Raw genomic sequence first — 17,505 nt, forward strand, 5'->3', positions numbered from 1 at the left:
TGCAACTCTCAATATGTGCCATTGTGATTGAGATATACAGATCCATATGATTACAGACTTGCCAAAACACTAGCAATAGAGTGGGTAAACAAATAGGATGCTGGCAGTAATAATGCGTTTCGCTCGGAATTATGTCTGCCTAAAATGGGGGTTTCACTCAGTTCCTTGTGGTTCTTTTGTCCCCTGCAGGTGGCATTGCGCTTCTACCATTGTTGCAGGCCATTGCACCTGCTGGGCCGGTTTGTACAGGATTAGTTTTGTAACAGTACAAAAATCTCTAGACATCTCCACCCATGCCTTGTTGTGAGAGAGCTCCGATTGTGGAAACATGATTTCAAAAGGACTCAACCGGAAACGATCTCACTCTCCACCTGAGAACATGAGATACTGGGTAATGTGTGTTGTCATAAATGATCTTGTAGGTAACAGTTGCATTTGAATACCATTCATGTCTGTGTTTTTTTATGTTGGTGAGAGCTGTCAATTATGCCATTCATGCCCCTCGGTCAATGCAAAAGTGTAGTCCTACTTCTATGTTTGGGGAATGCGCTGGTTTCTCTTTTCAAAATCTGCTCACCATAGAGCTCATTCTCTAACAGCCGCATCTTTTATTAAAATATGCACAGAGATGATGAGCTTTGGGGACAAAATGAGGATGGAGCGCACTTTTAGCAATTTATAAACTCTGCTGAACAGAGGCAATGGATATTTAATGAGTTTGTTCGACAACACCCAAGGCAGTGTTTTTAACTGCTAAGTTATAGAATTTGTGTGAGCCTAAGTGGGTCTGAGGAAAACAGCTGTAATATTTACCCTCCATTTTGCTTTCTAAACATTGGATTCGGGTCCGGAGCAAACACCATTTAATGTCAATGTCTGAGGTGCAAAACGGCAATGTTCCAATGCCGAGTGTTTCCGGGTCAGTGGGTGTGATAATACCTGCACCTCTGGGTTCCACCGTTGACTGGTGGATGCGGATTGGTTCATTCATTGCAATGCTGCTCCACCTCCTGGCTAGACAGCTGCTCACCCATTTGTTGCAAATCTCACTTCCAAGACCTGTCTTTTGCACTTAGAGCACAAGTGGCACACGTGCCCTAACTTCTGTGACTGTGCCAAATACCAGGTGAAACCCACTATGTTATTTACATCAACATGTTTTTTGGAGCCTTCCGCCGTCATAGGCTTAGGAACACAAATATAACTGTATTTGGCACTAACCATTTCATAGCATGTGGGATCTTTGGAGTACCCCACTCCCTGACAGTCGAGCCTGCTTGTAAAGCAATATGAAGTATGGAAAACAAACATGCAACTGGTGCACCTGTTGTTATGCACTATTCAGTACAAGTTTTAATCTAATTTTGTAAACCTACATTACATGTCAGTAACACAGGCCTCTGCAGCCCCTGTGGTTCAGGGCGATCTCCACCTTTCAGGTGTCCTTCATTTGGCCTCAGGGTTATGGCTATCTGTGAAATGTGTAAGTCTTGAGGGACCCTCAAAACATTCTCCAAGGGGGCCCCATTATATTGTGTTACGCCACTTATACCGATCTATCTATCTTCGAACTTTTATTCGATCTTTTACGACCATAAAAGTGCAATGCATACAGTACAACATTGGGAGACCGAGATCGTATCAAAGAACATTAAATGTGCCAGAATCAACCCAAAAAAGTGCAAGTGCATAGAAGACATATCTTCAAGTTCGAATGTATAATAAAAAGGGGAAAATCCTAAGTTCATTTCTAAAAACATTATTAAAAGATGATTTCCAGATAAAAAGAAAATCAAAGTGACAACTAAAATGAATAATAGCAGCATGGCCAACCCAGGATTCCCTTTTTGATGCGTTAGTATCCCACTAGGAGGTGTTGCAATTGTATAAAAATGAATTCTAATACGTCCGCTAATGTCGTAAAAGATAATAAAGGAGAAGAGCACTATTTTTGATAAATAATACAGTATAAAATGGTCCCATCATCCTAAACATGCTACAACCAATGCATACAACCGGGCCACGCTAATACCATGCTTAAGCCTGCATCCAACGTGCTGTAAGCGCATCATGGGCAAGACTATCAATAGTGCACATAGAAATAAAATAAAAATAAAACATGGCAATATAACATCCATTTTGTGGTCCAATTTCTGCTGGACCTAACTTACAAGTGCCCAGCCGGGACACACTGTCAGTAAAATGGAAACAAGGAAGGATACATATGAAATATAAAAAGCCTTTAGGCCAGATGTAGGAGCCCTAATACCGGTCGGAAACGGCCGATTTTGGCCGTTTCCGACCGGTATTAGGGTTTTCAGATGTAGGGTATGCATTTACAGAATTGGTATTTTACCGATTCTGTATTTACAGATTCGGTAAAATTACCGAATCGGTAAATACAGACTCGGTAAAATACCGATTCTGTAAATGCAGATGTAGCTGGCACATGTCAGAGGGCCACAGGCCTTCAGAATTCGGTATTTTACCACCCAATCCTATTTCAGGTGTGCATGCACATCTGTGCATGCACACCTGTGCCATGTGACACACAGACATGCCCTTAGGGCATGTCTGTGTGCCACATGGCACACATGCCTGTATTGGGGTGCTAGAGGGTGTCAAAGTGACACCCCCTGCACCCTTGCTGAAATCGGTATTTACCGAATCTGTAAATACCGATTCGGTAATGCCCATTGATTCCTATGGGCTTCAATGCACATAGGAATCAATGGGCATTACCGATTCGGTATTTACAGAATCGGTAAATACCGAATCTTAAAGATTCAGGATTTACCGAATCTGAAATACCTACATCTCCCCTCCTCTTTTTTACCACTTCTTAAATACCGATTCGGTATGAATCGGTATTTAAGAAGTGGTAAAAAAGATTTACCTACATCGGGCCCTTAATGTGTTTTCTCGAGAGCCCAATGTCAGCTACACAAGCCTCATATGGGTGTGGGCTGCTGCCTCAAGACCTTCCTTCTAATTATCCATGCATGACTTAAAAACGTAGCCACGCTGCAGACAAAAATTGGTCTTGGGTCCGACCTAAGAATACGCAAGGCAACTTGATACTCCGAGAGCCCAATTGCCGGCAAACCGGTTTTAGCCACTTTTTCCTGGGTGTGGAATATGCTTGGCAAACAAACACAAACTTATACAGTACATTAAAACATTTGATATCCAGTAGTGGCCAGTGCAGGTAAGAGCAGTAGAGCCGGGTGGGAGGGGGGATTTTGACTGATGACGACAAGAGAACATTAATTATTTGTTTAATTTTCCCTCGTGGTCGTCTGTCGAATCCTCCCCCCCCAACCCGGCCCCACCGCCCTTACCTGCACGGGCCGCTCCTGATAATATTACTTGAAATTATTGACTTTAACCTCCTAGAAGCCTTATGACATTCAACAATATGGCAATCCATATATGAATTGCAAATGTCCCACGAAGAAACAAATTTACATGCATCCACTACATATGCAAAGCACATGTAGGCATCAGGAAACACCTCTATATGTAGCGGAAGATCATCATGCCCAGGTTAATTTTCACACGCTGTAACAGCGCCACAGTCTTGATTTAAAAAAGTTGGAGCGTCAGTGATGTTTGCTCATAAATTAATACTGAATGCATAGCCTGCTCAGGTAGGACAGCAGGAACACTCATAGAGATCCGACTGTGAGGTTGAGGGGGAGACTGAACGTATCAAAGACAATTCTCCTTAGAAAGACATCTTCAACAAAATAGAAATATGGTAAATATTTGCCTTCACCAACGAACTCTAATGACCCACTTGCCTTGTGACATTAAAACATATTTTCTTTGGAATATTGCTCAAACTTCGGCACACCTTACATCCCATGCTGCGAGTAACCCCAACTTCAGCCCATACCCCTCAGACTTCTCACATATCTTTCAGATGCAGGCATCCCAGGATTGTTGACCAAGTCCTTCTTCTGAGTCTCCGATTGTATCCTGTCCTTCGCATATGATGTAGAACAACTTTGGCTTAATTGGCCCTTTTCCAACCTCACTAATAAAGCCTTCTCTAGCTCTAGTCCCTATTCCTCTTCAAAGATACTTGCGTCATACTCCTGGGGAAAAAGCCTTGCTAGACCCAAATTCTGCCAATCACTGCGGACCAGCTGAGCCTCACTTTACACTTCAATTGCTTGGAGCATGCAAGGTTGCAGATGCTGTGGTGTCGTGAGGTCAGCAAAATACTAGGTTGGCTCCAATGTGATCCTGACACAGAATTGAGGCTCCTGGAGAAGCTGTAATGGAATAGCCATCATGATGCATGCCAATGACAGACTGTGCAATAAAGAAATGCTAATCAACAATAACAGCAACAATAAACTTGCATGGTGGACTTTTTAAAAAATAGCACAGATTGGAAGTAAGCTTGGACCCCGATTAAGGAGAGAGCTAACTGCCCATATCCTGTGAATCTGAAGGTAAGGCTATCAGTGGACGCCAAAGAAGAGATGTTGTTTCCTAGCATTACCATCGATCTGCTCATCCTCTTGAATAAAAGTAGATGATCTATTTTGAATGAACTAGGCTTGCCTTCAAATACAGCAACTTAACGGAGGCTATGATATTCACACTTGGGGTGCTTTGGACACAGTCTGTTAACAGAACAGCCAGAACAGAACAACAGAACTGCTTTCTCCCTCACTGTCTTTACCCTCCAATGGTGATCACTATAAATCCTTCAAGCAGCTTTAAGATTAGGGCCAGTTTACACAGCACAGACTGTATGAAATAAATGCCTCACAATGGGGCCTACAAAATATGCAAACATCTGTCCCACTAAGACCCTATTCAGAACATCAATGACAGAAGTTTCTTAGTTCAAAAAGAAGGTAAACAAAAAAAACTCACATCTAAAGTAGACAATCCCATTGACTACAATTCCCATGTCACCTCTATCATTTTAATAGGTTTCCATGCCCGTCTTGACTTTTTAGGTTTTGCCTGCAAGTGCGCACGTAGTGCGCATGCGCTAAAAAACCTCTTGAGTTCTATGTCGGCTCGATGACCCGCCTCTATCTCTCATTGGCTAGCTCCATAAATGGAGGCTAGCCATTGGGAGACAGAGGCTGTCAATCGCGCTTTCTCTGGGAAAACGCGATTCGGGACACCCCCTGACGTCATTTCCCGGGCCGCGCTGTGATTGGCTGCCGGCCCGGGACACCCCCCTGACGTCATTCCCGGGCCGCGCTGTGATTGGCTGCCGGCCCGGGACCTGACTTGTAAGAGCGCTTTCCCTCTCGCTTGTATTGTGTCAGGTAATATGGCGTTTATGTGTTAGCGTACTTATTTGAGTACTGATACGCTATTGCATGTTTTCTGAGTTGATTCTTGTTGCTTACAACCAGTCAGGGCCGTTGGAGCGGTCTCTGTACGCTCCACTCGCGGCCCCCTCACTGGACGAGTCACGGGCAGTGGTGCGCACATTGGATTGGCAGGGGGCACGTGACTGCGCGTCTCGTTGATCTGTGATGCGCTGGTCAGACGAGATCAATGAGCGCCGGACACAGAGCCCGAGATCACACACATTGCCGGAGCCGCCTGGAAGCCCTTACGCTTGCAGCTCGGTATTCTTTTCTCATTGCCTTAATTGATGATCGCTCCGCAGTCTGTATATTAAACACTGCGTAGGCTCAAGTGTCTGTTTTCCCTCACGGAGGCTGATCGGGGCGGGCCTAGGTGTTTAGGACGCCCAATATACTTAAGGGTGAGTCGCCCCTAGCGGATTACTTAATACTGACTAGCGTGCATAAAGTTAGTGACTCCAGGCACGCTAGAAATAGCCTCTGGCTACACTTTGACAGTCCCCACTAGTGCATAGAGCATTTAGACATACTAGCACATAGAACGCTTGGCTATACTGTTTACCTGCTATTTGGCCTAAATGCGGCAGTGCTCACATTCACCATCATGGAGGAGGAATATGTAGAGGAGGAGTATCTGCAGGTTCTCCCCCTGAAGGATGAGTTTTGCGATGCAGTGGATGCTTCCATCCACCAAGCATTGGTAGCAGCCATGGGGCCCTTTGAACGCCACATAATGCAAATAGCTTATGCTTGCCAAGCACGTCAACCCCAGTGTGCCCAGAAGGGTAAAAGCGCTGCAGGCATGGATTTGGGGGTGTGTGAGTGCTTGAAGAGAGCTTTCCTAGCCAGACCAGATATGGGGTAAGAGTCCATCCCAGAGGTATCAGAAATCCCCAGTGTACAATAGGATGGGGAGGATTCCTTGGGGGAATCCGCAGACGAGGCAGGCTCCTCCAAGCCCTGGCCTATTACTATTATTAGCCAAGCCCTGTGTGTGTGTGTCTGGCTCTGTGTGTGTGTATGTCTGGCTCTGTGTGTGTGTGTGTGTGTCTGGCTCTGTGTGAGTGTGTGTCTGGCTCTGTGTGAGTCTGGCTGTGTGTGTGTGTCTGGCTCGCTGTGTGTGTGTGTCTGGCTCTGTGTGTGTGTGTGTCTGGCTCTGTGTGTGTGTGTGTCTGGCTCTGTGTGTGTGTGTGTCTGGCTGTGTGTGGGTGTGTCTGGCTCTGTGTGAGTGTGTGTCTGGCTCTGTGTGAGTCTGGCTGTGTGTGTGTGTCTGGCTCGCTGTGTGTGTGTGTCTGGCTCTGTGTGTGTGTGTGTGTGTGTGTCTGGCTCTGTGTGTGTGTGTGTCTGGCTCTGTGTGTGTGTGTGTCTGGCTGTGTGTGTGTGTCTGGCTCTGTGCGTGTGTGTGTGTCTGGCTCTGTGTGTGTGTGTGTCTGGCTCTGTGTGTGTGTGTCTGGCTCTGTGTGTGTGTGTCTGGCTCTGTGTGTGTGTCTTGCTCTGTGTGTGTGTGTGTCTGGCTCTGTGTGTGTGTCTGGCTCTGTGTGTGTGTCTGGCTGTGTGTGTGTGTCTGGCTCTGTGTGTGTGTGTGTCTGGCTCTGTGTGTGTGTCTGGCTCTGTGTGTGTGTCTGGCTCTGTGTGTGTCTGGCTCTGTGTGTGTCTTGCTCTGTGTGTGTGTCTTGCTCTGTGTGTGTGTCTTGCTCTGTGTGTGTGTCTGGCTCTGTGTGTGTGTCTGGCTCTGTGTGTGTGTCTGGCTCTGTGTGTGTGTCTGGCTCTGTGTGTGTGTGTCCGGCTCTGTCTGTGTGTGGGGCTCTGTGTGTGAGCAATGCCAATAGCTCTTAACTTTTCCAAAGGCGAAACCATTGCATTGTAAATGCTTGTTGGATTTCTAATGGCTCTTTAGTATCTTGCTGACCTCTGTTTCTCTGCTCATTTTGTTTCTGACTACTCCCAGATGCTCAATTGTGACTCTTCAATGCTTATCTCGGAGAGCCTGCACGACCGTCACACACAAGCACTGTCCATCAGTCTCAGACTGTATCATCTTCAATGGCATCCCCCTGGTTCATAAAAATCTTTCTGGCTGAGAAACAGCACACTTGGCAGCACCCTGACAGGTACTTCTTAAGCAACAACTACACCTGGGCCTTGCTTCGTATAGAAGCCGGCCATGAGCAAACAGTTCAGGAATTAGCACTATGGAGGTTTCAAAACCTAAGCTCAGTGGTCAGGCAGGTCTGACTGGCAAGTTGTGCTTGATACCACCAGCAGATGGTGACAGGGAACCCCTGCAAGCAGCAAAGCTTGTCCCCACCCCATCTTCAAGGCAGAAGGTGCCTTATTTCCTACAGTGGCCACAGGCATTGGCACTGCCCTTCTCTCCAGGCGTACTAAGGACATCCATCAGCTACACTGTCAGAGCAGCAGACCATCTGTCTCTCTGTTGTAATCACTTTCTGATACCATGTAACCACTTGAATGAGCAGTGGGAGCCCAGTGCTTCTCACCTAGAGGCCTTTGGCTCTGAACTCCCTGTTGCCTCATTTCGGCATTAAGGCCACCAGATAAGAACTTTGGGTTTTGAAAAGCAAGTGCCAATCCCTTAAGGGGGATCACTGCTCCTCCTGCAACAGGGGATGCTGTAAAGCGATGACCTCCACACTTACAGTTTATGAAATCCATGTCTAACCATTCCATCAACCCTACTACTATGTACAGTACTCTCAGGGGCGGCTCCTCCGTGTGGGCAGAGGAGTGTCGCACCACTGCTTTCTCGCAGTGCGAGAAAGCAGAAGAAGGATTTGGTTGAGGGCGGGCGGGTCGGGGAGGAGTGGCGAACCCAATGTAGTGGGCGCTGACTATTTGGTCGGCCCCAGGGCTGACCAAACTAGTCATGCACCCTCTCCCGTTGTCGCCATGTAGGCTGTATGCAGCCGGCATGGAGAAAACGGCCACCCCATAGACCCCTGTGCTGTCGGCGTCCCAGCCAATCACAATGCTGCCATTGCAGCATTGTGATTGGCTTTGGGGAGGGGAGGGATGCGGCCTGCGGCTGCTTCCTGTGAGGGTGATGTGGGAACGGACCGCCAAAGGTAAGTTTTAGTTTTATTTAAAATTAACACCCCCGTGCTACCCCCCTCCCCCCCCCCCCCACCCGCGAGTCATGCCGGCCACGACTGAGTACTCAGCTACTTCCTTGAACAAGAGTTGCCAGACAGAGAAACGTTTTCCATTCACAGTAAATCCGAAAAGTAGTGACATAATGTTTGCACACTTGGAAGTTACCCCAGAGACCACTGATTTACTGATACAGGATTCAAAACATTATGCAGAATGAATGACGTGCTTGAGAAAAGACCTCTGTGCTTTTCCCTTTTACAAACAGCATTCTGGGAAACAGTCGGAACACCGCAGCCTCAGCCACGCGACATTGCAAGCGTAACCATGCCTGCCTTAACCACGCATATGTGTGGTTAAGGCATATGCACGGTCTAGTTGCTGGGTGGCTGGTGGAAGCAGGAAGACGAAGGATTGTGAGAGGATGCGTAGCAGTGAGGTAAGTGGGGTTTTGGGGGGTAGTTTCTATGGGTTGAGGGGTAGTTTTCCTTGCTGGGGGGTCTGGAGTTTTAGGGGTCAGGGCAGAGGACAGGAAAGGGGCAGTTTTCAGGCCGAAAGGACAGTTGGTCTGGGGCAGTGGGAAGGTGGGGTCGGTTTTAAGGGGTGGGGCTGGTTTTAGGACTCAGGGCGGGGGGCTGGGGTCGGTGTAGTTTTTAGGGGGCTGAGTTTTAGGGTTCAGGGCAGGGGACAGGATAGGGGCAGATTTCAGATCGAGAGGGCAGTTGGGTTCGGGCAGGGGAGAGGTGGGGGCTAGGTTTTAGGGAATGTGGGCTGGTTTTTGGGTCAGAGTAGCTTTTGCGGGCTAGGGGGTTGGGTTTTAATTATCAGGATAGTGGGTCGGGGTAGTTTATAGGGATGAGGCAGGTAGAATGGAGTGCAGGAGGGCCACATTTTAGGGCTCAGGGCAGGGGGCAGGAGTGTGATCTTTACCACACATGTCCCTTTACCATAAAATTGAATGGTAAAGACATCCGTGTATAGGCATTTGTGGTAAAGACGTGGTCATGGTTAAGATCGCGTGGTTCAGGAATGCGTTGAGGCATGCGTTGTTCCATCACACAACCCAGCATTCTACCTATTATTACGATTCCTCTGACAAACAAAGTAATCGTCAATCAATCAGTTAGGACTTGTAAAGCACGGCTCATGACCTGTGAGGGTATCCAGGTGCTGGGACTAATGCGTAGACACCATGACCACATCATTTTAATCCAGGGAGTAGCATACCACAGGTGTGAGTGTCTCGCAGGGAGGAGGGGTCCAGGGATTTAGATACTGACTCTATCAAAGGATATGTCACACAACTGACTCAACGGTGGTGAGGACGAAACGATGAGGTCACTTTGGAAGATGGCGCTGCTGATATGGGCTTGGCTCATCTTCAAAAGCATGTCAGGAACAAAGAAGCTTGCAGACCGCAAGGGTCTTGCTATTTACATACCGTCTTTTGAGAGTCATCGGCGATGTTGCTGGCATTGAGGGCGAAGATTGCTTCTCTGGCACCCACGTAGAGCACCCCCCTCTCGTCCTCGAGCAGCAGGGTGCTGTAGTTCAGTGCGCTGCTCCTGAATCGCTTCCCATCCAGCACATCTGGGGAAGGAAACAACAGGCATTGGTTAGAGAAGGAAACATACAGAGATGTGTCTAAACTCAAGACGCAGGGTGTAAAGCAACTAGTATAAGAGTCCGCTGGCCCACAGAAGTTTGAGACAATAGAGAAGAGCCTCGCATCATGAAGTCCAGCTTCTAACAATATTAGAAGAGCCTCATTATAATAAAGCATCATGAAAGACCGGCTTTTAACAATCCCAGAAGAGCCTCATTATAATAAAGCAATGGTCTCCTACCAGAAAGAGGGCCATTAGCAGACAGATACAAAAAGCACCTCAGGCTCACGTACAACCGAAGCCAGACTCCTTAGGGAGAATTTATTTTACTTTTCCATGAAATCAGGAACAGAAAGTATCTCAAAGCGTTCTTCCCCAGTGTGCTGTTCAGTCTACAGATGCAATCACCGCCACTGTCCCTTTTATCGCCGCATTATTAGCACTTTATAGGTACAGTCTGCTGACATTTAATCAGAAGGGCACAGGGGCATTACATTGAGAACAACAGGCACTGAAAAGGAGCGGTTGGCAGTACATTCTGGCTCTGTGATGCGCTACTAGCTCAACCAATGGGATCACGTGTCATAAATGGAGTGCACGGTGGTGCATGCTGTTACCATTACTTGTGTCGTTATAGGTTGATGAGATTCAGCTGGTCGTACTTGCTAACCAAGATGCAGATATCTTACTTACAAACAATGGGGCATGCCGGCCAATGAGCAATGCACATAAGGCTTTGTGACAGTGAATGCGCGTACAAATAGTTATTATGGGGAGTAGGATAGTGAGGCATACTCTCCTATTGAAGCCTGGCAACATCAGTGTTAGAGGGCAGCTAAATCACCTAGGCTGGTTATTGTTATCCCACACCTCCGAGATTAAGAACTATTTCCCCCAACTTTATTCTGGAGAGGATCCAGTGGCAAAGATAGAAGGATGCATGCCAATAGCAGAGTTTGCGCTATGCAAGTGCTAACAATACCCTGCATGGTTCACTTTCCCAAAAATGCAAGAAGCTGGAAAGAGGCCATGGCCATGATTAAGGAGATATCCAGCCTCCAACCGCTTTTGAATACAAGGGTGGATGACGATGAGGATATTTGTTGCGCACTCGGTCTCGTGAGCTGATAATCTCACATTTAGCAGCAGCTAAGGTACCCATAGCTGCACCTTGGAAACAAGAAGCAAACCCAGCTGTCAAAAAATGCAGATCGCATTTGCATCGAAAAGGATGACTAGCTACCATTTCTGAGAGGTATATCAGTGTTCCCTAAGATCTGAGTTCCATTAACTGATTATATGTGAACCGAAAATTCCGCCATGGTCAACCAATCTCTGTTTATTTTTTAAGCAATTTGATATACATTAACGCGGGTTGCGCTTTTTATTTCGCCCTGCCTGCTCATTTGCCAAAACACGTAGAGTTCATCTTTTGCTTTTTCCCTGGGTGCTCATTTGCCAAAAACAGAATTGACTAAACATTCTACTCAAAGGAAAGTAGAATGTTTGAATCACTATCCTCGAAGGAAGGTAAACTAAAATTGGTAGCAAAGGACTGGCGGCATTGAGTGAATATTAATATGGATCTGTCCCATCCGTCACGGAGGATTGATTACCTGCTCTGTTGGTTCACCGGCAGTTAGGTACATGTGTATACATTCTTAAAATGAGAGACAGTGTAATCACTGCAACGCTTAAGCGGAATACATTAGGAGCTACTAACTTAAATTCAGCATGTAGTTCTGGTCATAAAATCGATAAAAAATAAATAACAAAATGGAAATGTGGATCTGTCAATAAATGCCGCTCACTTAATGGACACGGAGGGACCAGCGCCAAACCATTATTAAGGGGAACACAATAATTAGGCTCAACGGACAAAACTATAAAATTTACAGGAAGTGGTAATGTATTTCTGTATGATGGGAATGCAAAATGGTAGCTGATCGTTCGCACAGATCCCACGTTCCCCATTGTCGTTCTCCAGCGAGTGCCATACCTCAGGAGACCAGCACAGATCAATGAGCACACGCAAGTGCACCTTTTGACAGGAGAATGTCACCTTTTCTCTTCAAAGTCTCCTTTCAGAGAGGGTCTGTCAGGAGGCAGCACGGTATTATACGCTTGGCCTTTAGACCCAGCTAGATCTAGCTCTGGCTTCTCATATAGTAACAGAGCAGGAAACACAGGCATGCTTTGGCATTCTGGGACTCATCCGTGTGAAGGACTTCAGCTGCCTGAGAGAATGTGAAGCGGATACCCTGAGAGGATTATGAAAACTTGGGAAGCATTAAAAATCCAGGTATTCATGCACAACAGGGAGGTGTAACAGAGTGAGTCATTCCACAGTATATATCCCTCAAAAAAATACCTCATCAGAACATAAAAACCCCTCAAGAACCAGCCATCTCAAAGGGGGTTCCTCAATTTTTAAATTCCCGGGTACCTGAAGTAAATGTTTGTGCTGTCTTTTATTGTTCATCTTCAGAACTGCCTCCTGCCGGTTACGGAGAAAACACAAATGCAACCTTAACAACTCCCACTTGGCTGGTGTCTTGGCACAAGAATTAGGGTCAGCGTGGACCATATGAACAAGGTCAAGCATAGGTCTGCCTACGGAAGGACAATACGTTTACAGTCTTAACAAAGGGAAGATGGGCACTGATCATACAGAAGACGAGTGGCAAGGCTTCCCATAAGCTTTCCCAAGCTCTATGACAATTGCAGGCTTCTCTGACATGGAGAACGGTCTAGAAGCAGCTGGTGATTTACATCAAAGCATCAGTGGGGAGGGACAAGACGAATTTGGCTTGTAAAATATTGGCCATGGATTTTGGCACAAAGTAAGCCCGTGAGGTCACTGAGGAAAAAGAAAACTAACGGGCCCTATCCAGAGAGATACTTGCACACCTAAATAAATCCAATCTTGGTTTGTAAATGAACCCTTTGGATTGGGTCTAAAGGTGAATTGCATAGTAGAAATAGAGATTTTTGCAAACAGGGCTCAATCTAGTAGCTGTCAAATTTATATTTGCAAGAAAAACTCTAGCATTGTTGGGCACTTCTCGAACAAATCCGACTATATTTGATATAATTTTAAAAGCACTATACATTCTGAAGGGTGTATGTCAGGACATCACTAGCAAACGTATTGTTTTAGAGAAAAGAGTGTTAAATATTGTTTACAAAAATATCATCCCACTGAGTGCAGGTTTTCTATTGCTAACTCCAATAGGGTGATATATTTTTAAATTATATTTAAGACAAAATAGGTCTGTCAGGCGATATTTTGAAAGCAATACTCGAGGACCATACCGCTTTAGAATCGGAAAAATGCTTCCTAGGGAAATTATTGAGGTTTCATCCTTCGAGGTTCAACGGGTGCTGTCTAGCCTCGTTATTGATGGGTTTACTGCCCTGTTCGAGGACCAAAGTCACTAAACTTTCTGTGAATAATTTAGGTGCTCAAAAGGTTGGATTTGAGATTGAAAATGTTGATCCTCCTGTGTCAAAAACTTTACTAAAACAAATCCACTTACTCAAGCACATATTTGAGTGCACTTTTCTGCATGAGTAAACTGGTGTTATGCGAGGGGATAGAAAAGGTAAGGCATGGTTCATACTCTTGAAAATCCTCGTGCACACCCAAAAAGTAGGAACTTTGTGGATATTAACAAAAGTTTTCAGTAGTGTTTTTGACCCAGGAAGCATAAGGGGAAACTGCTCTAGATAAGTCACGAGTATATATGTTTCCAGGGTGAGAAATGCGAGCAGTGAACCCATATACACATAGGAGTTTTGGCAGATGTTCTTCCACAGACAAATGTATATTTTCTGTGCAGAAAAACTTGTTTTCACCTAGAGGGCGAAGCACAGTAAACCCGTACCGAAAACTGGTTAGGGTTAGCCAGGACTAGGAGGCTTGAAGTCTGAAAATGTACACAGCAGAGATTTCTGAGTGCAACCCTTTGAAATCTTTGATTTGTTCAAAACACGACTGAATCTAAAACAAAGATAGACTTAACCCTATTCACGTAGATTCTCTAATTTTGTGATTCTTCTCTAAATGCTTAACATGGTAGTCAATCCCCGATCATGCTTCTTTTCATAAAGAAACTTTACAGCTGGGGAGCCTTCCTAGAAAATAATGTCTCTGCCCTAGTCATACACTGACCCTTGAATTAATCTTTTAAATTCCCTTGGATTACTTTCAAGCAGGGAGCTCACAACTAAGTGCTACATTCTAAAGTTGGCCAGTGCACCGGTGTGCACAGTGTAACATGTTTTAGTGTCCCTTTTTAGGTCTCGGCTAGCATAGGCTGCGCACATGCGCAGTCTCGCTGATGAGATTTAATGACTTAGAGTACGTTTCACTAGCGAGGTTAAGCCCCACCCCTCTTTTCCATTGGCTGGCATCACCGTTTATGCTAAATAGTGGCCACTCTTTTCTCTTTAAGAGCCGTCCCTTTCAGACTGGCTTCCTTGACTTACTGCTGTGGTAAAAGGTCTCTTGTCCTCTTTATGGGGCCATCTGTTCCGCCCCATAAAGAAGATAAGAAACCTTTTACGCCAGCAGGACAGTCCGTCCAAGTGGGAAGGCTCTAAAAGAGAAATTTCTTTTATTTTAGTATAATCGCGGCACCCGCGCTTTACTTTTAAAATGTTACAAGTAAAGCGCGGTTGCCGCAATTATACCAAAATGAAAGAAATAGAAAAAAACATCTATTTCTTTCATTTTAGTATAATCGCGGCACCCGCGTTTTACTTATAACATTTTAAAAGTAAAGCGCGGGTGCAGTGTTTATACCAAAATGAAAGAAATAGGTGTTTTTTGTATTTCTTTAATTTTGGTATAATCGCGGCACCCGCGCTTTACTTTTAAAATGTTACAAGTAAAGCGCGGGTGCCGCGATTATACCAAAATGAAAGAAATAGAAAAAACATCTATTTCTTTCATTTTGGTATAACCGCGGCACCCGCGCTTTACTTATAACATTTTAAAAGTAAAGCGCGGGTGCCGCGATTATACCAAAATTAAAGAAATAGATGTTTTTTCTATTTCTTTCATTTTGGTTGAATGGGCGGACAGGCACAGAAAGGGGGAGGCGGATCCGAGCCCACCCATCCAAGGCCCGGATTGGTTCCTGCTGCCATGTGATCCACACTGGAATGCAAATGAATTATGGCATTTTTTTCCCTCTCGCTCTCTGTTCCCCTCCCTGGCTCTCCCCCTGGTATGCTGTCTGAGGGATGGCGGACAGATACAGTATGACGCAGGAGGACATACAGAAGCCCCTCTCTCCCACAACATGCCTCCTTCAGACAGATACTGGAACATGACGGTTCGCCCTGTTTCCCATGTGTTGTGTTCCTGTGTGGGGGTGGCGGGGTACTTGAACACAGGCCCTGGGAAGAACCACAGCCTCCAGTCTCAGAAAAGGCACCGCCTGCAGGAGGTGAGCTGCCGGATTCGGCCTCTTTCTTTTATACGCTGTGTTGTGTCCCCTGTGCTTCCTGACTCATAGCGGGGCTGTGGTTTGGGGACTGAACCCTGCGGCCTCAGTTTTCATGTAAATGACTTGAACTCTGCAGGAATAACGAGATCTCGAAAGATGTACGGCAAGCTAAAAACGGAAGGGAAGGGACCAGCTTTGACGGCCGCTGTCCGAGTCAGAATGGCGTGGGCAAGCAGGGAGAGCACAAGGGGATATACAGTGACTAAAGAAAGGAGAGACGTGCTAGAGAGTCATTTAAGGTTTCGTGCTAGGCCGAGAACTGGTGTTGATTAAATCAACCGCTTCCTCGCTGCACAAAGGATGTGAAGCGTAGCTGGCCCGGCGGAACCTGGGGCATGCTGATCTGCTGATGCAAACCTATCCGTGCACGCTTCTCATGGCTATTCTGCCCTTTAACCCCTGCCGTGCGTGTGGCGCCTTCTCTGCAGCTGCCCCAAAATGTATGTTTATCTGCACGGCAGGATCCACTTTAGGGCTTTAAAGGTGCAAGATGCCCTTGCTAGACTTTGGCCCCTTGGCGTCCATTTACAAGGGGATTCCTTCCACCTTATCCTATGCGGGCCCTCCTTGTTTAGCTGTGTTAAGCATGAAACAGCCTGTGAATGTGCCTCCTGTATTCAACCCACCTGCGGGACTGGGCACAAACTGAGCGAGAGACCATAGCAATGGGGTTCCTGGGGGCAAGGACAGCCTCGGAGGGCCCAGGCAGGCCCTAGTCTGGCTTCAAGGGTAGATCAAATGTGTAAAGCAGGCAACAAATGGAATGCAAACAATATAAAACAAAAGATATGTCTATCAAAAACCCCCATACACTGCCACAAGTGACCGAGAATATCAGTTCCCCATTTAGATAGCAGGACTTGTTACATTTGAAGCTTTATTTTATCAGCTAAATACAGGAGGTTTTTGAGTGCACATCATGTGCTGAATTACTTCTACATGCTCGCAAACTAGATGGTTAATGAAAATAAGATAAGGTCACATGTTTGGTGGCAACAGCAGATTGGAAATCCGTTCCCCTGAACGGGTTCACTGGGTAAAGCCCACAGACTGTTGACCAGGAACTATTATTGGTGAATATTGATCAAGTTCGATTCCACTGACCGTTGCACCCCATCAGATCATCGGCCCAGAGGTTGTCCAGGGCATCGGTTTACTATAACCCCTCAAAAGGCAACCTCATCCATAAACCCCACTCCTTGTGGGGTCAGTAGCCCTGGTCCTGCTGCCATACAGCGCCAAAGAGGGAGTATTCGGACTCTTGCGTCCCTGCAGAGTGTGACTGGCAACAATATTTGATCTAATAACCACCTCATGCCATTGCGTCTCATTTGGTGTAAATCCGTCCCTGTTGTCTTTCATATGGTGGTCGTGTGAGTGCAGGGCGTGTTCAGAAGGGGGACATTTTAAAACCGGTTGATGAACAGAGGTCTGTTTTTGCTGAGTTGCCAATATCCAAGTTGGATGTTCTGGAAACGCTCCATAGCCGTGGGCCCCTCAGTCCATTTGTAGCTTCGAAATGTTGCATTCTCATTCTTCACATAAAGAGCTTGTAGCGCCCCTCATCTTTCCAGTGAAGGAAGTATGACCGATCTAGGCCTGGGCGAAGTCCTCGTTACCAGAGAGGGGGGGCAGTGGTCAGGGGTGGACGATCAAACCTGCGCTGAGACAGCTTGCCCCACTCCTGCAGGGTCAAGCGTGTAATTTGTGGTTATATAAGCTGGTCTGTCACTGTTGTGCGGGGATCCAGAGGGTCTATTCTACAGGTTGTTTCTCCAGGTGTTGATCTACAAGACACCACCGTTTGTCTCTCCTTTTAGTTGCGCCACCGTGTACTTCGGCGGTGATGCTGGCGAACAATGGAAGAAGTGAGGGACTCCAGTCACCCACTCTGGGTATCCAATGCTGTTGTCATCGAAGTCT

General features: G+C 46.3%; 1 protein-coding gene across 2 annotated transcripts in view; it reads right to left on the minus strand.

The window, feature by feature from the left end:
* SEMA4G (semaphorin 4G) overlaps window positions 1–17,505 on the minus strand; it is a 662,424-nt gene that overhangs the window by 304,235 nt on the left and 340,684 nt on the right. For both annotated transcript variants that reach the window (XM_078643647.1, XM_078643648.1), the window contains exon 3: window positions 9,901–10,049. In XM_078643647.1, the coding sequence (XP_078499773.1) occupies window positions 9,901–10,049 (149 nt within the window). The remainder of the gene's footprint in view (window positions 1–9,900; window positions 10,050–17,505) is intronic.

This window comes from Lissotriton helveticus, chromosome 5_1 (genome assembly GCF_964261635.1).
Source record: "Lissotriton helveticus chromosome 5_1, aLisHel1.1, whole genome shotgun sequence".
Lineage (NCBI taxonomy): Eukaryota > Metazoa > Chordata > Amphibia > Caudata > Salamandridae > Lissotriton > Lissotriton helveticus.